The 24,985-nt window shown below is 39.9% G+C and overlaps 1 protein-coding gene across 8 annotated transcripts in view; it reads right to left on the bottom strand.

The window, feature by feature from the left end:
• Nucleotides 1–24,985, bottom strand: part of LNPK (lunapark, ER junction formation factor) — a 76,400-nt gene that overhangs the window by 49,364 nt on the left and 2,051 nt on the right. For 4 of the 8 annotated variants that reach the window (XM_070731809.1, XM_070731806.1, XM_070731805.1 and 1 more), the window contains exons 2-5: nucleotides 12,254–12,345; nucleotides 8,977–9,021; nucleotides 6,719–6,906; nucleotides 2,031–2,089 (exon numbers count right to left, since the gene is read on the bottom strand). In XM_070731809.1, the coding sequence (XP_070587910.1) occupies nucleotides 2,031–2,089; nucleotides 6,719–6,906; nucleotides 8,977–9,021; nucleotides 12,254–12,280 (319 nt within the window). In that variant the 5' untranslated portion in view covers nucleotides 12,281–12,345. Of the gene's footprint in view, nucleotides 1–2,030; nucleotides 2,090–6,718; nucleotides 6,907–8,976; nucleotides 9,022–12,253; nucleotides 12,346–24,985 lie in introns of those variants that run through there. The other 4 variants (XM_070731807.1, XM_070731808.1, XM_070731804.1 and 1 more) reach the window with 2 other exon arrangements.

Here is a 24,985-nt window from a genome sequence, read left to right on the forward strand (position 1 = left end):
GGCGAGATCATCCAAGGACATGGGGTGAGGTATCATCAATATGCCGATGATACCCAGCTGTACATCTCCACCCCATGCCCAGTCAACGAAGCAGTGGAAGTGATGTGCCGGTGCCTGGAGGCTGTTGGGGCCTGGATGGGTGTCAACAAACTCAAACTCAATCCAGACAAGACGGAGTGGCTGTGGGTCTTGCCTCCCAAGGACAACTCGATCTGTCCATCCATTACCCTGGGGGGGGAATTATTGACCCCTTCAGAGAGGGTCCGCAACTTGGGCGTCCTCCTCGATCCACAGCTCACACTAGAGAAACATCTTTCAGCTGTGGCGAGGGGGGCGTTTGCCCAGGTTCGCCTGGTGCGCCAGTTGCGGCCCTACTTGGACCGGGAGTCATTGCTCACAGTCACTCATGCCCTAATCACCTCGAGGTTCGACTACTGTAACGCTCTCTACATGGGGCTACCTTTGAAAAGTGTTCGGAAACTTCAGATCGTGCAGAATGCAGCTGCGAGAGCAATTATGGGCTTCTCTAAGTATGCCCATATCACTCCAACACTCCGCAGCCTGCATTGGTTGCCGATCAGTTTCCGGTCACAATTCAAAGTGTTGGTTATGACCTATAAAGCCCTTCATGGCACTGGACCAGAATACCTTCGGGACCGCCTTCTGCCGCACGAATCCCAGCGACCGGTTCGGTCCCACAGAGTTGGCCTTCTCCGGGTCCCGTCGACTAAACAATGTCGTCTGGCGGGACCCAGGGGAAGAGCCTTCTCTGTGGCGGCTCCAACCCTCTGGAACCAACTCCCCCCTGAGATTAGGATTGCCCCCACCCTCCTTGCCTTTCGCAAACTTCTTAAAACCCACCTCTGCCGTCAGGCATGGGGGAACTGAAACATCTCCCCCTTGCCCATGTTGTTTTGGTATTAGATTGATTGTATGTGTGTTTTGTTTATTTGTTTTAATACTTGGGGTTGTTTTTGTGAATTTTTAGCTTAAAACTGAAATTGGATTGGTGGGTATTGGATTGTCATTATATATTGTTTTTTGTCTTGCTGTGAGCCGCCCCGAGTTTTCGGAGAGGGGCGGCATATAAATCCAATAAATCTAATCTAATCTAATCCAATATTAAAGAGAGAAAAATTGTCATATAATATCTTTAATGTCAGATTCTAGCAAAATAATGAATAGGATTATTCAAAGCATACTAGAGTTTAACAAGGGAAGAGAGATACCAGATAATCAAACTGGTTTTTGAGAATGTTGAGGAGCATGAGACATTATTGTTGATTCATGCTGGATAATTGACAAAGCGGAAAAATGCTCAGAAGAGATCAACATGGATATGCTTCATTGATTATAGAAACATCTTTGATTGTGTCAATTGCGTCAAGTTATGGACTTTGCTTACAAAAATGGAAATCCTAGAACATTTCATTTGTCTTCACGCAAAATCTATACGTGGGTCAGGAAACCATAGTCTACAATACGGAAAACATCAGGTTGGCAAAGGAGTGAAACAAGGCTGTATATTCTTCCATTATTTAACTTTACAGTGGAGCAGAGATACTGGAAAGAAAGGGATTTTCAAGAGAGTAATTTGCTCTTCCACACATCAAAAGCAATTGAGTTCACAATAGCAGTGAGAAAGGATCAGACAGAAATATATACAGAAATTGCTTGGTTTTTTTCCTTCCCCCAACTCCCAAGAGCAAAGAGATGGGAGAGAAGATATTTCAAGAGAATAAGCTGCTTGCGTAACATGCCCATGACTTCTAGCCCCAGACAAGTGGCATAACTGCATTGCTTTTGATGTGGACAAACAAAAGCTGAAGGGATTTAAGTAGTCTTGTCTCTTTCCAGCCAGAAAGCACAATCATAGTCACATGATTTTCCACTTCGCAACCATTAGGAGCAGATTGGTTGATCTCCATTGGGATCATTAAGTATGGACTACTTGTATACAATTTCACTCTATTAATACTGTTTATTCTTACATGATCTAAAAAAGAGAAAAATAAAAATAAGATACTCACGATTTCTTTCTGTTCTTTTTGAAAAAAAGAAGATGAGGAGTGTTCTTATAGACCAAACACTAGAGAGAAGAGAAAAGTTAGAGGGTAAAAGAGAGAAAGAACATTGAGCATTAAAATCTAGAAAAGAGCAAACTGAACATTGTCACTGTTTGTAAGAATTTAACTATCATCTGTAATGCATTGTAACTAATCCAATTTTAATTTAAACAAAAAACTAATGTCAAGGAAGCCATGTGCTTAGGTAACCATCTTGTCTCATGTTATAAGTTCACTGAATGGACTTGATTCAAGCAAGGACATTAAGACAGCAATATTTGTTATTAGAGGCAAAGATGACTACAGACCGTGAACTGGAAGGCAAAAACTAACTACTGATCCATCACCTATCTTAATAAAATTGCATCCAAATAAAGTGCTGTGTGGAAGGAAAATACGGAGAGGGGCGGCATACAAATCCAATAAATTATTATTATTATTATTATTATTATTATTATTATTATTATTATTATTATTATCCTGCCTCAGACTTTGGGACTCTGTTGCATTTATACTTGGCTTTATTAGAAATCCATCATTATATGTAAAATAAAACCACTATTTATTTCTTCCTCTTTTTTACAGAAACATTTACACAAACATGAAGTTACAAACTTTTATTCACAGAGAACCAAATAGCAAGCTCTTTAGTATGAGTAAAACTGGTCCCCCCTTGTGCAGTATTTGAAGCTTATGAACATCGTGGCAATGTTGAACAGCTTTCAATACATTGGCAGCAAATGTGATGCTTCATTTTAGCCATCTCACAATGCAGACAGATTAACAGGAAACAGAAAAACTATACTAAGCTTTTTTAGAATCAATACTTTTCCAAATCATTTCAGTTGCCTATCTGTGGATGGCATAAATATAGATATTAATTAGACTTTCTGCAATCTTGCAGCCATCTGAACGTTTCAGCTCAGATATTGTGTTTTCAGAAGTGTGCAATTTCCAGAAAATGAAGCAACAGAAAATGTTCTAGAGTTTTAGTTCTACATAAATAGGTATACTTCTAGTGAGCATAATCATCTCAGTATCCAGAGTCCATAATGGTGGGCTACATTATCTAAAGTGAAAAGAGTTAAATCTGTAAGCCTGTATATGAGGCTTAAACAATACCATCAAAGTAACTATAAGGTTCTGAAGAGAGAGAAAAATGTTTTTATTTGAAGGTAGGAAATGGTATTCAATGCTAAAGAAAACAATCATAATATACCTTTTCTAAAATGTTTTAAAATGTTTTTTAGCATTTTTGACATAATAAATAATTCTAAAATGTTTAATAAAAATACTTTGAAAGATAACATAATTTTGATACTGTCAAACTTTTCTGAAGGTTGATCAGACCCCAATCTTCGAGTAGCCCTAATTTTTCTCTATAATTTGTGAGCCCTTTTTTGCCTGTTTGCAATACATAAAGAGCTTTATATATTAGTTTATTTGGACAATAAATACTTCTGATAGCTCTATATAATTTTTTTCATTTATGTTAGCAATTCTGTGTTTCAAATTTAAAATAAGCTAAGCTAAACATTTTAGATATAAATAGCAAAATCACTGAAAAGGCCTTCATTATCTTACTTTCAAAATTAATTTGAATGCATGCATTAAGGTAGGCAGCAAACATATTCCTGAAAGCCAGCAAACTTTGCCAGCATTGGTAATGCTATCAGACCTTTGGAGAGTAGCCCAAGGCAGCATTTTTCTAGGAACTGCAGGCCAAGATAGGCAGGCACTATTTACTTTGCTTAAGACTCCAGAATTAGCACCAGATCAAACTACATATTCCACATAGGTTCATATTTTGACTGAAAGGAAAAAAAACAAGTTGTCAACAGCTAGCTATTCCAAGCAGGGGGAAAACAACTGAGGATAATTCTATCTGATCTTGCAAAGTAGATAACTTTCCACTACAGAAACAAGAAGCAAAGAAATAGCATTTGGGGGTTTTCTTTCCCTTTCCAGAGGCTTTTTAAAATACACAGTGTTCCCTCGATTTTCGCGGGTTCGAACTTCACAAATAGCCTATACCACGGTTTTTCAAAAAATATTAATTAAAAAATACTTCGCGGTTTTTTTCCTATACCACGGTTTTTCCCACCCAATGACGTCATATGTCATCGCCAAACTAATAATTTTTGCAAATAAATAACAAAAAAAATAATTCTTGTTAATAAATAATTATGTTTATAAATATCAGGATCACTAAGTGTCTTATTCAATGGTGAGTACCAGTAATAATGGTGAGTAAATGGTTGTTAAGGGAATGGGAAATGGTTAAAGGATGGCTTGTGATACAGTCCATAGCCAAAAATGGTGTATTTACTTCCGCATCTCTACTTCGCGGAAATTAGACTTTCGCGGGTGATCTCGGAACGCATCCCCCGCGGAAATCGAGGGAACACTGTATATATATATATTCTTCTCATAAACCATTGTGAGAAAACTAATTTATATTCTATCAAATTACTGCTAATGCTACAAGAAGATTAAGAATCTTCTTCTATTAAGAATAGGCAGGTGAGAAAATAGTTTAGAAGATAAGAGAAAATGGAGTTCTAAGAAGTCGGTGACCAACCTGGCCAGGGCTGTTGATTGAGTCAGTGTCCCTGGGTCTTGGTCTAATTATTCCAAGAGTTCCTATAATCCATCAGTCCTCTATGATTTCACTGACCTCATGTATTCCTCAAAGTTTCTCGTGTAGTAATACACAGTTGTGATTACCATAAATACAATTAGTATATTTTTGTGTCAAAGACTCCAGAGTGTTTCAGGAGTCTAAGTCTCTAAGACTTAAGTGACAAAACATTTGGCTTGCTTGGGCTGCACTGAATGAACAGGAATTGTCTTAGGCTGCATATACAATGTGTAACATAGTTAATCTATATAAATCATGTAATATGTTAAAATTTAATGTTATAGAGCTATGTTGCTAGCTTTCCAGGGTTGCATGCAGCCCCAGGGTGGGCACGACTTGTCTAGGGTCATATGCATGCTCTGGCCAAATAGTTGCCCATTCTGTGTGGAAGGTTATTTTCTTAGTCTCATGTAACTTTATTCCCACTTTTTTTAAGCCTGAAGAAAATACTTCCTTCCAAAAAATATTTCCAAATCTATGGTGTGAATATCTTGTGAAAAGTAGGCAGAGCATGGATTTTGTACCTTAGAATGGCTACTGTAAATCAAAAAGAGGTCTAGAGCAGCACCATGTAGAAAAAGCTGCAACTTTAGAATTGTTTAATTTAGGTGGGAGACAATAACAATAACATAACAACATTATTTATTTATTTATTTATTTATTTATTTATTTATTTATTTATTTATTTAAGCAAGCAAGCAAGCAAGCAAGCAAGCAAGCAAGCAAGCAAGCAAGCAAGCATTGGAAATTGGGATCATCTAATAAGTTGTAACATGGGCAATTCAGGACAGGCAAAGGAAAGTACTTCTTCCCATGGGACGTGCTCATTGCTGTAACACATGGATGGATAGCATTTCAGATGGCGAATACACAAATCAATGGAATACAAAATTATCATTATTCATTTGTTAAATTTATTTGCCACCTATCTTGGGGCAAAAACTATATATTATAGTTTTAGGATTTAGGGGTAGTGATTTCTGACAGTCTCAAAATGGGTGAACAGTGCAGTCAGGTGGTAGGGAAAGCAAGTAGGATGCTTGGCTGCATAGCTAGAGGTATAACAAGCAGGAAGAGGGAGATTATGATCCCGCTATATAGAGTGCTGGTGAGACCACATTTGGAACACTGTGTTCAGTTCTGGAGACCTCACCTACAAAAAGATATTGACAAAATTGAACGGGTCCAAAGACAGGCTACAAGAATGGTGGAAGGTTTTAAGCATAAAACGTATCAGGAAAGACTTAATGAACTCAATCTGTATAGTGTGGAGGACAGAAGGAAAAGGGGGGACATGATCGAAACATTTAAATATGTTAAAGGGTTAAATAAGGTCCAGGAGGGAAGTGTTTTTAATAGGAAAGTGAACACAAGAACAAGGGGACACAATGTGAAGTTAGTTGGGGGGAAAGATTAAAAACAACATGAGAAAATATTATTTTACTGAAATAGTAGTAAATCCTTGGAACAAACTTCCAGCAGACGTGGTAGATAAATCCACAGTAACTGAATTTAAATATGCCTGGGATAAACAAATATCCATCCTAAGATAAAATACAGAAAATAGTATAAGGGCAGACTAGATGGACCATGAGGTCTTTTTCTGCCGTCAGACTTCTATGTTTCTATGTTTCTATTAGCACATGTCTTGTTCAGAAATAACAACAGAAAGCTACTGGGTTTCCATATTCATTATGAATTTCTCAGAGGTCCTGCTTAGCCTATACAAAAAAACTGTTTCTTGACTCCTTGTTTACAAGTTCTGGATAGTTGCAGACCTCTCTATTTCAGAGCTATCAAACTTGTGGCCCACGAGCTGGATGCGTCACGCCCTGGTCATGCCCACACCAAGTTCAGCAAAGAAGGGAAAGTCCTGATACATGCTGTGACACTGAGAGTTTTGACAACCCTGCTCTATTTCAAGAAGAACCCATAGCATTCTTGTCAACACTTTCTACATAACGTCTGTAAATATAATGGGAAGGCTATGAAACAGGGATATTTAACTTACATCAGAGGAAATGCAAAAAGTGGAAGAGTCATAATAAACCGAGCAGTCCATTCATCAGGAAGGTACCACAAATAAATAATTAAGCAGCTAAGAAGATAGAGGACAGATGAATAGAGGATAAATCTTCCAACCCATAGCTTCTGCTGCCTCTGATTTTTCTCTCTGAACTCTTCCAGTGACTGGATATCCTGTAAATATAAAAATATTTATATTTGAGTATCTTGGCAGCATCTTAACTTTCTAAAACTTTCATCTGAAGAATTAAGAATGAGATAATGTACTGAATAACATTCTATGCATGTTGACGGTTTGCGTACACCCTCACTTCGTACATTAAGGAGTGGGGCAGCATGGAGAAACATCTGTATAAGAAGATGAAGAAAATAATGAGATACATTTTACATTCTCCTATGTTAAAAGGGAATGTTATAAAGAAGAATTATCTTCAAGAATATCCAACATGCCTGTAGAAACTGCAGAAACCAGAAAGCTCAAAGTGTACTTTTATTTTTAAACATAGTTTATTAAATAAAAATAAATAAATGCATTTGACTGGGTTGTCCTTGTTTAGCAGCTGCCTCAGATAACAACTGTTTGCAAATATGATGGTAATAAATGTTTATTAAAAAATCATTTTCTGACAAATGCCCAGATTTACGCCTAAATTTTTGCACCTCACAAAAGCATACATTAGTGTGGGGATAATTTTATCTAAGCTTAAAAAGCTTCACAGCATTTCGGTCTCTCAGTCATTTGGTTCATTTAGCGACCGTGTCATTGGAACCAACTGAGGTTCTTAAACAAGAACCAACTGTAATTCTGAATAAGCACTAACATACCTTAATCTAATACTTTAATTATTATTTTTTATTACATTGTGGTCCCAAGTCAATGTTTATATCTGGTGATTAACTGGACCATTCAGTTTTCTTAGCAAGATTTCAGAAATAGTTTGCCATTGCCTCCTCCATAAGGCACAGAGAGATTATGACTGGCCCAAGATGGATTTGGGCCAGGGGTGAAATGCTCCTGGTTTGTTTGTGCCTGTCAGTAGTCAAGAGAGCTGGTTGCGATGTGAGTGCAAGGCTCCGCCCACCGCCCGGATGCTGCCATTTGTGTTCTTTTATCTTCTGTGCATGCATAGAATGCTTTGCACATGTGCAGAGGGTAAAAGAACCCAAATGGCGGTGTCTGGGCAGGTGGGCAGACCCTCACACTCCCTTTGTGACTGGTTTTCCGACGACTGACAGGCACAAGCGAACTGGGAACATTTTACCTCTGATTTGGGCTCAAGATGGAATTAGAGCTCATGGTCTCCTACTGTCTTGTCTGATACTTTAGTCACTGCACCAAACTGACTCTCATAAGTACAGTGGTACCTCTACCTAAGAACGCCTCTACTTATGAACTTTTCTAGATAAGAACCGGGTGTTCAAGATTTTTTTTGCCTCTTCTCAAGAACCATTTTCCAGTTACAAACCCGAGCCTCCAAAACTGTAACCGGAAAAGGCAGGGAGAAGCCTCCATGGGGCCTCTCTAGGAATCTCCTGGGAGGAAACAGGGCCGGAAAAGGCGGGGAGAAGCCTCCATGGGGCCTCTCTAGGAATCTCCTGGGAGGAAATAGGGCCGGAAAAGGCAGGGAGAAGCTTCCATGGGGCCTCTCTAGGAATCTCCTGGGAGGAAACAGGGCCGGAAAAGGCAGGGAGAAGCCTCGACGGGGCCTCTCTAGGAATCTTCTGGGAGGAAACAGGGCCTCCATCCTCCCTGTGGTTTCCCCAATCGCACGTGTTATTTGCTTTTACATTGATTCCTATGAGAAAAATTGCTTCTTCTTACAAACTTTTCTACTTAAGAACCTGGTCACGGAATGAATTAAGTTCGTAAGTAGAGGTACCACTGTATTACATATATGGAAGTAATTTTACTAATTTTAATAGGCGAATTAATTTGTTAATAATTTGTCCCACTCAAGGAAAAAGGGAGTCTTTGGCAACAGTGAAGAATGTATAGTCTCTTTTATTTCCCCTTCCTAAAGCACTTTCCTCTAAAATTCAGCATTTTATAAATTTCCATTTTTATTTATTCTCAGATAGCCTGCTTCTACCTAGGAGGTTTATGTTTGTCACATAGATAAGACACTCTAACTAATCCCCTACATTTTTTATATATTCTCCAACTTAAAGAACATGTAACACAACATCTAAAAAGATAATTAAAGCCTCTCAGCTCATAAAAACAGCAGTAAAAGAAAATCCTACCTTATCAAGTTTTTCCAACACTTCTACAGTGGAAGGTTTTGCCTGCTTATAAATGAAAGGAAAAAGATGTGAAATATTACCCTGAAAGACTAGATAATAAATACTATCAAACAAAGAAAAAATTAGAAATTTGGAGAAGGGGAGAGTTGTAATAATTTTGGTAATAGCAAACTCCCTTGCAAATTTTTTCTCTGCTTATATAACTTACTTCCCCAGTCACCTCATGCTAAGGTGGTATATGAGTACTGACCAAAAGTGCACATATGAAAAAGGATTTGTAGCACATGCACTCTAACTTTTTCCATAACTTTAACTGCCTCCACAAATCATACGAGAAAGAAATGCAATATAGTAAGGAAGCAGAAATTGCAATTTGCAGAAAGGGGGGCTAATTTCTAAAAGAGCAAATTGCATAACAGGTTGCTTGGCACTGTCTGTTCTGAGCAGCACATATCCTCAAAATCAATATTACAATGTAAAATAATAGATCATTAAAGTAACAAATATCAATTGACTGAGACCATCCCAAATGAAGCAGTTTCCCAGGTCTGTAGAGAAGTAATTTTGACTTCTAGGTGATCTAAAATATTGGGGAATGCTTTGGAGGTGGGGACACAGAGAGATATGTTGATTAGGATATGTTAAAAGATTGATAGGAATTTTAAGTGAAAAAAACTAATACGTTTATGGAAGATTTTTTAAAAGGTTAAAAAAATAAATACATGGAAAATTTTAATTAATCAAGTTGAAAATTTTAGTAAATGTCACATTAATTAACTTTCTATATTTTCCATAATACAAACAGAAGATTCCACTTGGCTATAAGGATTGTGATAAAAAGTCCTATTGAATCTTGAACAGTTTGTCTAATCATGCAGAATTAAATAAATGTATTTAAAGATAAAATCTGTCCTTTTTATCTGTATCTCTGCAAGGACACACTAGAAGCAAGACGATCTTGCAAGCCTGGAAACTATAGAATATAACCAAAAGTCTGAAGAAAACTGTCACTGCTTCACTTGTTATCAGTGCTCCAATGAAGCTGAAACAAAAAGGGTCATGCCAAGACGGTTTTGAAAGAGGCCCTGCAGCCCTAGGATCCAACCACTAACACCAGCCTTCCAATAGCGAGAAAACAGAAAAGAAGACAACAGGATGCTCAAACAGCAAGAAAAACCAATATTGTATGCACCACATAAGTCATATAAATGCTGGAAGTTCTCCCCCTCCTTTTCTCTCTCATTCACAAAGATAAATTTACAATGGAAAGGATATGTTTCAGAATGATGGGAATGCAAATGAACATTTATGTTCATTGCATCTCTACACATGTATTCCTACATATATATGTGAATCCAAATATTTTTCTTCAGCATTCTAATTGTTAAAAGGAAGAGGAAATTGGATTGAGGAATAGCTAAAGATATCTATTAGATAACTATGTATTTAGAGATATAATCACTAAATATCTACATAATTAATATCTATAAAGTCTTATAGATATTTCGATCTATGCCTCTTAACTCTGATCTTACAAGCCAACGAAAAGAACCTTGTCTGAAGGCTCTGGAGAGAGGGAAAGAGAAAGAAAGAAAAAGAGAGGGGGAAATTACAGAAAGCTGTTTGCAATACTAGTACTGTGTTTCCCCGAAAATAAGACCCTGTCTTATATTTTTTTGAACCCTGAAATAAACGCTTGGCCTTACTGCCATGCACTCGAAAGCCCAATTTGGCTTATTATCAGGGGATGTCTTATTTTGGGGGAAGCAGGGTATTTAGGGATACTTATTTAGTGATAGATTTCTGTGCATTTCCATCAGGTTGAGGACAAATTTCAGTCACAGAAATTTCCAGTCTCAGCAGTTGCAATGTAGTAGATCAAACTGCAGTAAATGTAAGTTCTTCCTTCAACAGTGCAATCAGTGCAATAAACTGGCGGTGTAGTATACCAGAGAGACTTGAGTTCAAAATCTCAATTCTGTCATGAAATTTGCAGGTGGCCTTCAGTGACTCAGTATCTGTCATCCCAAACCTACTTCCCAGGATTAATGTGCAAATACATTACATTAATACTATAAATGCTGCTCTGAGAGCTTTTAAAAAGAAGGGTGGGATATCAATGTGATGTATACACAGCAAAAAAAAAAGTGCAGCTACATCCTATTGTATTATCTTCAGCAATTAACAGCCATATTCATTTGCACATAAATAGGGGGAAATCCTTTTTTTATATGTACAAAGAAACTATTTAAATAGAAGGGCCTTTCTTAGATTATACAGATCTGAAAAATAACATTTGCTTGCATTTAAAACTAAACATATTCCTTATACATAAATACAACCTAATGACATCCATTTTTTAAAACAGGACTAATAAGATTATTAAATTATGTTTAAAGTATAAATATGATTGCCTATATGTGATTTATACATTTTAGCAGGCAGATTTCATTATAAATCATAAATATCTTCAAACTCAATCTACTATTCTTATTTTTTACTACCATCTGCAACTTGGAAATTCATTGATACGATCTGTGTATTCTTATCGAAGTTTTCCATGAGATGCACTCCAGATTCAAGGAAGCAGCATATACAGTAAACGCTATTCTTGTTAATGATTCCGAAAAAGGGAAAAACTCCATAAATTGCTTTGCCTGTTACATGTGGTCTCTCCTTAAACAAAACTCACATTGCAAATTGCTAAAACATAACAGATTTTACTTCACCCATCAGCTCCTTAGTTATTAGACATATTTTTTTTACATCACCTAGGTAGAAGTCATAGACAGCTATTGGTTTGTGGCCTGTTAGGAACTGAGCCACACAAGCAGCAGGCAAGTGAGCAAAGCTTCATTTGCACATGCGCAGGTTCTAGGATGCACATGAAACCATTCCATATGACCCCAGTCAATGGAAGAGAAGTTTTTTCTGAAATAGGTCCCTGCTGCCAGACAGGTTGGGGACCATTGACCTGGCGCATCTCATTCCACAATAAATAGACACAATTTAATACTGCATAAAAGGTAGGCATAGCATTCTGATTTTAAGAGATGGATTACATTCTACAGCCCAAACATTCCAACTGCTTATCTTCATTGGAAGATTCATCATACAAATAGAAATAAGAGCAACCAAAACACCGAAAAATATTATGCTCCTGTAACTAAACTCCCCAAGTCGTTCTACATTCAAGAACGACTTGAAAATTCATCTGACAGACTCTCCTTTCCTGCCGTACAAAAATATATACCTCCAATTGAGAAGATTTACTTACCCGCCATCTGGAAATGATTCCACCCATTGCTTTGTTTGTGGAGACGAGTTGCTTTGGCAACTTACAACCAATCTTGTAAATGGAATTCACAGCTAGAAGTAAAGCATTTGTGTTCTTAATTAAAAATGTACCCACAGTGTAACTCTAAAAGTATTAAGATATTTCAAACTATATCATCAGTAGCCCACATAGGATAGTTTTCAAATACACTTCCACATTTTCACTATACATATATATATAATTTGTTTCGTGCTAGAGCAGTGATGACGAACCTATGGCATGCGTGCTACAGGTGGCACACAGAGCCATATCTGCTGACACCTGAGACATTGCTCTCGCTCAGTTCCAACATGCAGCTGTGTTGCCCAGCTGATTTTTGGCTCATGTGGAGCCTCTGGGAGGGTGGTTTTGGCCTCTGGGGGTCCTCTGGGAGGGGCAAGAGAGTGGGGTTCCCCCTCCCCAAGCTATAGGGAAGCCTCTGGAGCCTGGGAGAGCGAAAACAGACCTTACCAAGCCCATCCAAATTTAGAAAACGGGGAAATGGGGAATTGTGCACATATGCATGGGGGGTGGGCCAGCATAGAATTATGGGTGTGGGCAATGAAGGGTGTGCAATAGTGTGTGCATGCATGCTTTCGGCACCCAAGCAAAAAAAAGGTTTGTCATCACTGTGCTAGAGCATACATTTGTCTGTGAATTTTAAATTAGGCTGCCGAAAAACTGCCGAGAATCCAAAGAATTTAACTGTGCCTTTTTGCTCTGAGGAGCTCCCCTTAAACGTGTCTATCTTGGGCTAAGACTGATTCAAAACTGGGAGACAATCAAGAGAGATGTAGCTACAAAGTTTAAAAGGACTCAGCCTCTGGGAAGGAAGGCGGAGTTAGCTCATTCTTTGGATTCTCTGCTCAGCACACTGGAGAATTTCAAATAGCCATGGAAACTAGATCAAGTTCCATCCTTTCTTTAATTAATAGTACTAGATAAATAAAAATTAAACATTTACTACCAATTAGATGACTATCATTATCAACTGCAGTTTTAGAATGGAGAGTGCGAGAGCTGATTAATATTTCAATAGAATTTCAATGTGAATATTATGAACTTCATGCAAATCCCAGAAAGGCATTATTGAAATTTAAAGACCTCCATCCGTGCAAATATGGCATAAGATACAACAATTCAAATTAACCTGGTTACATCCCCCCCCCCTTCCCAATATATTAATGGCGTTACAGTTGCTTGGCATAATAATCAAGAATATCTGGGGCAGAAACAAAAGCAAGTTTGCTTTTTCTGTCAAGAGGGAGGCACACAGTTTTCAGCAATTTCTCCCTCCCTCACTGCAATCCCCTACATTCTCATCTGTTCCAAAGATTCAGATTCTTGTAGAGATATGCGAGAGGGGCCAGGGGAGAGTCTGCGGGGAAATCACTGAAAATTCCATTTTTCTCTCCTGCTGACAGATGCCTTCAACAACAGAAAAAAATCAAGTATATCCATAATGCAAGTTGTGGAATAGATCTTATGAACTGAGCAAAATTACTGCAAGCAAATGTGTCCTCTTCGCCGACGATGTAAAACTCTTCAACACCACCGATAACACAACTACTCTCCAAAAAGACCTGAACTCTGTTTCTGAGTGGTCCAATACATGGCAACTCCAAATCTCAACTAGCAAATGCTCTGTCCTACACATTGGGAAAAAGAATCTGAACTCCAAATACAAACTGAATAATCAAATAACCCCCACTCGGTTAAAGACCTCGGTATACTAACAACAAAAGATTTACTGCAACAACAGAACCAAGAAGGCTCCAAGAGTTGTAAACCTAATCCTACGTAGCTTCTGCTCTGGCAATCTCACACTACTTACCAGAGCTTACAAAACTTTTGCCAGACCCATCCTCGAATACAGCTCATCTGTTTGGAACCCATATCGCATCTCAGACATTAACACCCTTGAAAATGTCCAAAGATACTTCACCAGAAGAGCCCTTCACTCCTCCACTCGAAATAGAATACCCTATGAGACTAGACTTTCAATCCTGGGCCTAGAAAGTTTAGAACTAAGACGCCTTAAACAAGATCTAAGTATTGCCCACAAGATCATATGCTGCAACGTTCTGCCTGTCGGCGACTACTTCAGCTTCAACCACAACAACACAAGAGCACACAACAGATTTAAACTTAATATTAACTGCTCCAAACTTGACTGTAAAAAATATGACTTCAGTAACCGAGTTGTCGAAGCATGGAACTCATTATGCGTGTCATCCCCAAACCCCCAACACTTTACCCTTAGATTATCTATGGTTGACCTATCCAGATTCCTAAGAGGTCAGTAAGGGGCGACTACAAGTGCACTAGAGTGCCTTCCGTCCCCTGTCCTATTGCTCTCCTATATCTCCTATACCTTTCTTCTATTCCTATATCTCTTCTTCTATTCTTTTATTGATATGTTCTATTCCTATAATGTATCTTCTATTCTTTCTTAGATATATTTCACTATGAGTATCTCCTCTATAACCTTTATCATGTATTATCCTATGTGTATAAAACCCTCATTGTGTATTGGACAAATAAAAAGATAAAAAAATAAAAGCTGAACAGCAAACGTATGTGTAAGATCTGAGAATTTTAAAGTCCCAAGGCACCTCCAAACCCTTTGACTGTCCTTGTCCAGCCCGCATAAGGTCAGTCAGAAATTGGAAATGAAATGTAAATAAGAACACCACAAGACTGGGTCCAGTTCTACGCAATCACTGTGCACCTCTTCAATCGGCTGAGGAACACAGGAAGGTGAGTGGAGAAAGGGCTTCTCTGTACCTTCAGAGCGCTCACCCCTCACCTAGAGCAGCCTGAGGAAGCAGTGATCGGGATCATCACATGAGGGGACCTAGGCTTGGCCATCCACCACCAACACCTCAGTCAAAGTGTGTCCTTGTAGGCAAGCAGGCCTAGCACAGCCAAGAGCTAGCAAGTGAACAAGGAGCATGGCGGCCACAGCAGAAAAATGGCGGCTGGGCCTGGCTGGTCTAAAATTAGGTGAGGTGAGGCGAGGCTCCTTCCTCCCTGAACATGTCAGCGCCAGCCATCAAAGTTGCCAAGAAGTTCAACTCCAAACACAACAGGGACCAATAAAATCTCCGCCAAAGAGCAACAGGAAGCCTATTGGTTTTAAAACGGTCCCAGTTCTCATATGGCCCTTTGGGAAAATTGTCATCCCTGACACAGTCAGTTTACTCAATGGTACTTAATTTAAGTAGACAGGAAAGCATCTCAAATCCCTCATTTACCTCATAAACATTTAAAACCTCTATTTCTTTTTTCATCTAGCAGGAACTAAAAATGTATATAGGCTAAAATGTAAACCAATATTTCTACTAATTCTATTACTTCAAACTTGGGCTTCCTCCAGTATTAATTATGTATCCTCTGAATATTGTAAGATTAATAAATTTTAATAAATAGCTTTGAAAATCCAAAAAAATGGAAGTGTAACCAATTCAATTTATTGAACAAAACTTGGGACTGCTGGATATCAAATAAGCACATTATGTTCACCAGTTACAATTCAGTTAGTTTTAGTTAACCATCTAAGAAAAAATTAATACACTCAGTAAAACAATTAAAGAAATCAAAGAACAAGATCAAGGAAGAACTGGAGGATTTAAGGAAATGATTCCCTTTAATGGCATACAGAGGAATAGAAGAAAAAAGTGGAAAATTAAAATAACTTGCACCATTAAAATTTCTTGTGACAATAATGAATCAATAAGTTTAGAAATATAGCATTGATACATACATTCACCTGTTAAAAGACACAGAATCATGAAAAGCTTGACTTAAAAAGAGAACAAAAAAGTAATAGAGAAGTTGCTTTCTTGAGAAAATAAAACGGAGAAAGTTTTTTAAAAAGTAATCTTCCTATGCAATACTGGGCTTTCATTTGCTGGCTTGGTGTGACAGAAATAGCTTACCGTAGTTTCTTTTATATAAAGGGACATGAAAAAGGAGAATTTCCCCACAAAGGAGAAAGCTGTATTTTTTTCTTTTGGTTTATTGAGTGGTTTATTCTTTTCTTGAGTGAATTTAGTAAATTAAAAGAAACCAAAATCAAATTCTCACTTCAGGATATGGGGAATTATTATTAGCCACCAGATGAAAATATAGTGGTACCTTTACTTACGAACTTAATTCGTTCCGTGACTAGGTTCTTAAGTAGAAAAGTTTGTAAGAAAAAGCAATTTTTCCCATAGGAATCGATGTAAAAGCAAATAATGCGTGCGATTGGGGAAACCACAGGGAGGTTAGAGGCCCTATTTTTTCACAGATTCCTAGAGAGGTCCCACAGAGGCTTCTCCCCACATTTTCCAGCCCTGTTTCCTCCCACGAGATTCCTAGAGAGGCCCCACGGAGGCTTCTCCCTGCCTTTTCCAGTTACAGTTTCAGAAGCTCGAGTTTGTAAGTGGAAAATGGTTCTGCAGAAGAAGCAAAAAAATCTTGAACACCCAGTTCTTATCTAGAAAAGTTTGTAAGTAGAGGCGTTCTTAGGTAGAGGTACCACTGTAAATATTTTCTCCTATTTCCTGGGAAAAGAAGATTCTTTTCAGATAACTACTGGTGATAAATATGATATTGGCCACTATTTTCCTAAGAAAGGACTTTATTAAAGATACAGAATTTAGCAATACAGTAGGACAGGATTGAATACTGAAATTACAGATTATTCCAGTGCCTCATGATTTAGGCTGCCTTATTGATATTCAAAATAAAAAAGAGCTATCTGTGTGTACGATATGCTCATGTGTGTGTGCAATACCCAAGGCCCAATCTGATTAGGGTTCAGAATATTTATATAGAAATATCCAGCTGCTGTTTCCCTGTGATCAGAGACATTAGTAATACTTTACTATAGTTCTATGCTGCCAAACTCCCAATGATTCTTCCCACCAGATCCGTGATGGCGAACCTATGGCAAAGGTGCCAGAGATAGCACAAAGAGCCCTCTCTGTGGGCATGAGTGTCATCGCCAGCTGCTCTTCTGGGTTCCCAACTGCTCTCTTCCAGGTTCCAAGGCTCTGGCACACGCATGCACACACGCACTCCAGTTTCAACACTCGGTGCCGAAAAGGTTAGCCATCACTGCACTAGATTATAGGGGAGCTGTTATAAAAAAACGAAAAAGTCTTCAGCCCAGTGTATTGGTTATAAATGGAAAAGAATTCAGTTTCTCGAATTTTGGGAATTTCTTACCACAATAAAACTTACTAAAGAGAACTCTATGCATGGATGCATGCGTACACATACACACATAAAACGCACAACCCATGCTTATTCTCTTCCCTTTTGGCTTAAATATGAAAGCTCAAATTAGCATATTACTTGGTGATTACTTTTTCCCCTCCAGCAACGTCTGCAATTTTACAAGTTAATCAGATGATGGGAAGTATTAAGGGAGCTAACCAGAAGAAAGAGAATATTTGCAGAAGCTCTTGGGAGTGTCTTAATTGAGTACTAATCATTAAAAACTTCCCTATGCTTCTGCTAAACTGGAACAGGACCTTCTATATTTTACCAACATGCACCAGAGGTTCCTGAGCATTTCATTTGCTGCTGAAACACAACCAACCTGTAGTAATGTACAGATGGCCAAGAGTTACCCACCCTTTTCAATTTACATGTCCATAATTTTACCACAATAAGGTACAATGCAACTGAGAAAACCAGGCTGGAGCCAGAAGTACTTTCCACAGAAAGGATTATGAGCTTTTTAGAACACAGCTACAAATGATTGATTCTAAGACTCCTAATTCTTGAAGTTTAAGTAGGTCTTGCGGTATCATGAGAAAAAGATTTTTCTCAGGGCAGAAAGAATGAACTATTTCATAATATCCTAATACATGGCAACATGTATTAGTAAAAAAAAAAAAGCAAATGGTAAAATGGTATATTATAAAAAAATGAAAGAATGTATGTTCAGCATCTTATTTAGTTAATAGCTTTTCTCCAAGTAAGAACAGAACATTTCGTATCCAATTTTCGGAAGCTACCTGGACAAGTCTCTGCAGTTTTCATGGCAAGTTTTTATTTTTCAGAAATTGTTTACCACTGCCTACTTCCTAAAATTGAGACAGATTAAGTGGCCCAAAGTCCCATCCAGCTGGTTCTGTGTCTAAGGCATGATTAGAACTCAGTGTTTCCTGGTTTCTAGCCTATTGCCTTAACCACTATTTACCAAACTGACTCTGAGCAGGCCTGTCTATTTACAACTGCTTTGAAAAAGTTCAATTTATATTTTTCTTTGTATCTTTTTTCTTTTTCTATTTTTAGTTTTATTCCTTTCTTGACTTTTAGCTTTCTCTTTTGTTTCTTTTTATTTATTTATTTTCTTTATTTACATACTACCTTTATTATTTTTATAAATAATTCAAAGTGGTAAACATATCTAATACTCCTCCCTACTCCTACTTTCTTTACAACATCCTGTAAAGTGGGTTGGGCTGAAAGAATGATTAGAACAGTGATGGCGAACCTATGACACGCGTGTCAGCACTGACACGCGTAGACATTTTTGGTGACACGCGGCCGCCGGAGAAACGGAGCTTTAGGGAGTGCAATTGCCTCCCAGCTGGGTGCGCCTGCGCAGAGCGCAGGCTTGCCCACACGCTGGCCCACACGCTGCCTTTGGCAGCACAAGCATGCCTGTCCGGCCGGGGAAGAATCGCCCCGGCCCAACATCAGTTTCAGCTGGGGGGGCGGGGCGCCGCCTCCCAGCTGATTGGCGTGGTGCCAAGCGTCGGAGCCCACCACGAATGGTGGTTGGCTCGCAGGGGCCGCTGGGAGCGAGGGGAGGGGTTGCAGGCCTATTTCAGGCCTCCTCCCTCCCCCCTGCCCAGGAAAGAGTTGTAAGAAAGCAGTGCATTTGAAAAGCGCGCTGCTTTCTCGGAAAGCCAGCTTTCCTGGCCGGCACAGGGCTTTCCCGCCGCTCCCTCCCCCCGTTCGGTGGGGGGGGCAGGAGGACCTTCCTGGCTTTCCGGGGCAGCTGGCTTGAGACTTGTGCCGGTCAGCAAAGCCAGCTGCACGCCGGAGATGTGGAGAGAAAGAAGGGAAAGAGAGGGAGGGAAAGAGGAGAGGACAGAAGGAGGGAGGGAGGGAAGGAAGGGAGAGAAAAGTGAATGAGAGGGAGAGAGAAAGGGAGGAAGAGATAAATATAAAGAGGGAGAGGGAGGGAAATAGGGGAAGGAAGGAAAAGAGAAAAAAGTGGAAGAGAGAAGGAAAGAAAGGGAGAGAGAGAGAATATAGGAAGGAAGAGAGAGTGAGAGAGAGCAAGAAAGAAAGAGGAAAAGAGTGAGAAAGGCAGGGAGAAATGCAGCGTGTGTGGGGGGGTGCGCGTGTGTGTGTGCCGCTGATGGTCCGGGAGCTGCAGCGTGTGCGTGGAGAGATGAAGGGAAAGAGGGAGAAACGCAGAGTGTGTGGGGTGTGTGCGCGTGTGCTGCCAGCGTGTGCGTGGAGAAATGAAGGACAGAAGGAAAAGGGGGGACATGATCGAAACATTTAAATATATTAAAGGGTTAAATAAGGTCCAGGAGGGAAGTGTTTTTAATAGGAAAGTGAACACAAGAACAAGGGGACACAATGTGAAGTTAGTTGGGGGAAAGATCAAAAGCAACATGAGAAAATATTATTTTACTGAACGAGTAGTAGATCCCTGGAACAAACTTCCAGCAGACGTGCTAGATAAATCCACAGTAACTGAATTTAAATATGCCTGGGATAAACATATATCCATCCTAAGATAAAATACAGAAAATAGTATAAGGGCAGACTAGATGGACCATGAGGTCTTTTTCTGCCGTCAGACTTCTATGTTTCTATGTTTCTATGAAGGAAAAGAGGGAGAAATGCAGCGTGTGTGGGGGGGGTGCGCGTGTGTGTGTGCCGCTGATGGTCCGGGAGCTGCAGCGTGTGCGTGGAGAGATGAAGGGAAAGAGGGAGAAACGCAGGGAGAAACGCAGAGTGTGTGGGGTGTGTGCGCGTGTGCTGCCAGCGTGTGCGTGGAGAAATGAAGGAAAAGAGGGAGAAACGCAGCATGTGGGGGGGGGGGTGCCGCTGATGGTCCGGCAGCTGCAGCGTGTGGGGGGGGCGATGCTAAGGCAGTCCGTCCGTGGTAGGGCTGCAGGGCAGGCACAGCAGCCCAGGGAGAAAGAGGGAATTGAGATAAAGAGAGAGGGAGAGATGAAGGGAAAGAGGGAGAAAGGCAGGGACAGAAAGATAGAAAGGAAAGAGGGAGAGAAAGATAGAAAGGAAGAGGGAGAGTATGGGGGAAAGGGAAGAGGGAGGATGAGATAGACAGGAGGGAGAGGGGGAAGTAGGATAGAGAGAGGGAAAAGGAAGGGCTTGGAGAAAGGCAGGGGGAGAGAAAGATAGAAAGGAAAGAGGGAGGGAGGAAAGGGAGGGAGAGATAGAAAGGAGGTGAGGGGTAGTAGGAGAGGGAGAGGGAAAAGGAAGGGCTTGGAGAAAGGCAGGGGGAGAGAAAGGTAGAAAGGAAAGAGGGAGGGAGAGATAGAAAGGAAAGAGGGAGGGAGGAAAGGGAGGGAGAGATAGAAAGGAAAGAGGGAGGGAGACATAGAAAGGATAGAATTATGGATGCAAGAACTCACTCATGTGTGATAGCGCACGCCCACACTTACTTTATTTATTTATTTATTTATTTATTTATTTATTTATTTATTTATACTTATATGCCCCCCAGTCCCAAAGGGACTGCCGCTCGGACACTGTACTTTTCCGCCCACCCCGAAAAAAAATTAGAGGGAACACTGCCCTCGCCCCTCTGCTCCCTGCTCGCCTACCAGAACGGTGTTACAGGAGACGGTGCTAAGGTAAACCCTTTCCGGGTTATTAATTTGTAACAAAAAAAATCATGCCGGGCTCGCAAAAAAGAGAGTCTGAAAAAAAAAACCTGCGTGGACGTCACGCCATTTGCTTCCTCCTTTGGTGGCTCATAACTAGATTTTTACAACCCCCCACCCCCCTTGATAAGCTTTTTCTTGAATCTGAACAGTTTGGGGGTTCGCCAAAGAGAGAAAAGTGAACAAGAGGGAGAGAGAAAGGGAGGAAGAGAGAAAAGTGAACGAGAGGGAGAGAGAAAGGGAGGAAGAGAGGAAGGAAGGAAGAGATAAATATAAAGGGAGAGAGGGAGAAAGAGAGGGAGGGGAAGAGGGGAAGGAAGGAAAAGAGAGAGAGAAAGAGAAAAAAGTGGAAGGAAGGGAGAAGGAAAGAAAGGAAGGGAGAGAGAGAGAGTGTGTGTGAGAGAGAAGATAGGAAGAGAGAGGGAGAGAAATGATAGAATAAAGGGGAGAAAAAAAAGAGAAATGAGAAAATGATTGAGGCAGAGAATGACAGGAAAGAGAGAGAAAGATAATTATGCATATTTGTTATTTAAACTATAAATATCACAAAATTATGTTTTTTTCTCAAGGTGACACACCACCTGAGTTATGCTCAGTTTTTTGGCGAATTTTGACACACCAAGCTCAAAAGGTTGCCCATCACTGGATTAGAACATAAGAAGAGCCATGCTAAATCAGGCCAAAGCCAGCATTCTGTGTCACACAGTGGCCCACCAATTGTCCATGGGGACAAAGCAGAAAGAGAAGGCAAGACCCTTCCTTTCCCCTGACCCAACAAATGGTGCTCAAGGGAATCCTGCTTGCCTCAACCAACATAGAGGCGGCACATGGACATCCGTTTCAATAACCACCGATACACTTGGCATCCATGAATCTGTCTAATCCTGCCTTGAAGCTATCAAGGCTGACAGCTGTCACAACCTCTTCTGGAAGTTAATTCCATAAACCAAGGACCCTCTGGGTAATGAAATATTCCCTTGATTTGTCCTCAGTTTCTTACCTTTGAACTTTAGGGAATGCCCCCTTGTTTTAGTATTGTGCGATAGAGAAAATAATTTTTCTCTATCCACCTTTTCTATCCCATGCATGATTTTATACACTTCGATCAAGTCACGCCGTCTTTCAAGGCTGAAGAGACCAAGGTGTTGCAACCTGGTATCATAAGGGAGGTGCTCCATTTCCTCTATCCATCTGATTTATACACATGAAAGCCATCTGGTTGAACCAAAATCAAGCAGATGGCTTTCATGTGTAAAGCAGGACTAGAAGCCGCCCAAAGATAACTATGGTAAGATGGCTGGCCAATAAATTTTATAAATAAACTAACCCATAGTTTTCTTATTTCTAGCCTAGTACCTTAACCCAGAGATCCCCAATCTTTGCGGTTTGGTGGTGCAGCTGGGGTGGGGGGCCTATTTGGAATTGGGCCACAGGTGAGCTTGACTTGTGTGAGTAGCAGGTACACACAACACGTGTATAGGTAGCCACCAGCTCACTGTTCATGCAAGTTGAACTGTGCCTGCGCACTCTGACTAGCCATACACATGGGCCAGTTCCGAATAGGCCACAGCCCAGTAGTGGAACACGTCCTAAAGATTGGGGGGCCCTGCCCTAATCAATAGATCAAACTGGCTCTTTTTTCTTTCATATTATTTGGTATTACTTTTCATCTTTTTAAATTTAATTTTTACCTTATCTTTTTTAAAATGTGTATTAAGATTATTTTTAAAGCAACATATTTCAATTACAATATGCTTCTGACACTATACAGTATTTCGAATGAAATCCAAATATATACACTAGTGCACAAGTGGGTTCAAATCTACTAAATCAAGATCTCAAGCAAATGATAAAAGACCTGAATGTTCCAGTTTGATCCAGATGCCTCTGGCATGCAAAACATGAGCTATGTCCACTAGAATGGTTATTACCAAGTACTTTTGATCAGCTCTTCCTTTTCCATCCAAGTGTTTCCCCAGTTGCTGGATAAGAGGAAAAATCATTCTATGAAGAACCATTATTAATGCAAGAAGATATATCGAAGAAAGAAATCTACAACTTCAAGTTCTATTTAGAAAGAGTGCACAATTGGGGGGGGGGGGAGGGATAATATCAGGGTAACCTTCCACCCACTCCAAAAATAAGATAACCATCAGAATCTATGCCAAAAAGCATACTGTCTAGAATACAAAATGACTTAAATTGGGAACAAACTTTTAGCCCTATTCTGTAATTGCAACATGCTAATCACATGTTCAGTCTCCCTGAGAGAACTATGCATCTAAAGTCATTTAGGCTGAGCAGTGTATATCTTTAAGAACTAATGTAACATTTCTCCACCTGAGCAGCTTTAAGACGTGTGGAGTTCCATTCCTATGCTGGCTGGGGAATTCTGGAACTCTGCACATCATAAAGTTGCCTCATTGAGAAATACTAAATTAAGAGAAAATTGCTAATATCTATTAAGCTTAACTCTACACAATGTTAATTAAAACATGGTTTATCTAATATAAATTCAGCAAAGCAGAATACCAAAAAAATGGATGGTGGTTCTACTAAATATCCATTGCTTGTCATATCTTATCATGCAAAGAAAAATATTTTCTACAGTACTTTGAAATTAAAAGCTATTGCCAGAGAATGGAGTTAATTGTTTTAACATCACAAAAAATGTATCACTGTGTTCACGTAACACCCCATTCAGTTTTTACCTACTCAAGAAATAACTCAATTTCAGCAACAACTCAAGAAACAACTACAATGGCACCTCTACTTAAGAACGCCTCTACTTAAGAACTTTTCTAGATAAGAACCGGGTGTTCAAGATTTTTTTGCCTCTTCTTAAGGACCATTTTCTACTTAAGAACCCGAACCCAGAAAAATTTCCCAGGAAATTTGAGAGCGGCACGAAGGCCCAGCCCCCTTTAATCCTGGCCATGTCAGGCTTTTCTGGGCTGCCAGAGGAGCCTTTTGGTGGCGCTTAAGGAAGCTTTGGCAGCCCAGAGCGAACGGAGCATTTTCCTTTCTGTGGGCGCTTGGAGAGGGAATAAACCATTTCATTGTGGTGACTGCCTCGCGCTACCTCCTATACACCCAGTGTGAGGTTGCCTCCCAGAGCGTCTGGGCACGGAAAGGCAAAATGGGGCGTTTCGCCCTGGCCGGATCAACTCGATTTTAGCCAAACCAAGGAGTCACGGCAGTGAAGGAAAGGTGCCGGCTACAAAGCGAGTGAGAGGAGAGGTGAGCCCTTCAGCATGGGAAGAGGAAGCAGGTAGCAGCAGCAGCAGCCTTTAGGTCAAAGGAGCAGGAGGTTCCCCCCTCTCGCCCACCTGCGTTTCTCTCTCTGGCACAGTGTATGGGAGGCGTGTGCTCTTCCTCGCTGCCTCAGGGACCCTTTTTTTTTTTAAGCCATAAAGTTTTGGATTTTTTTTTATTCACCTCACCTCCTTCCTTTGGCAGCGACTGTCCTCCTCCTCTTCCTCCACCTCCTCCTCCCACCTAAATTCCGAGCTTTTATTTCTTTCCTAATGGGTTTACATGCATTATTTGCTTTTACATTGATTCCTATGGGAAAAATGGCTTCTACTTACAAATGTTTCTACTTAAGAACCAGGTCACAGAACGAATTAAATTCTTAAGTAGAGTACCACTGTATATTACCTAATCAAGGAACAACTCTCGAGATACTGGGAAAATATTTTAGCAGTTAAATCATTATCAAACCGCAACTCCTCCCAATAGTTTGACTAGATAATAAATTAACTAGGCAAACAACTAATGCAAAGAAGCAATTGACATATGAATATGCCTTTAAATG

The sequence above is a fragment of the Erythrolamprus reginae genome, chromosome 1 (assembly GCF_031021105.1).
Source record: "Erythrolamprus reginae isolate rEryReg1 chromosome 1, rEryReg1.hap1, whole genome shotgun sequence".
Classification (NCBI taxonomy): Eukaryota; Metazoa; Chordata; class Lepidosauria; order Squamata; family Dipsadidae; genus Erythrolamprus; species Erythrolamprus reginae.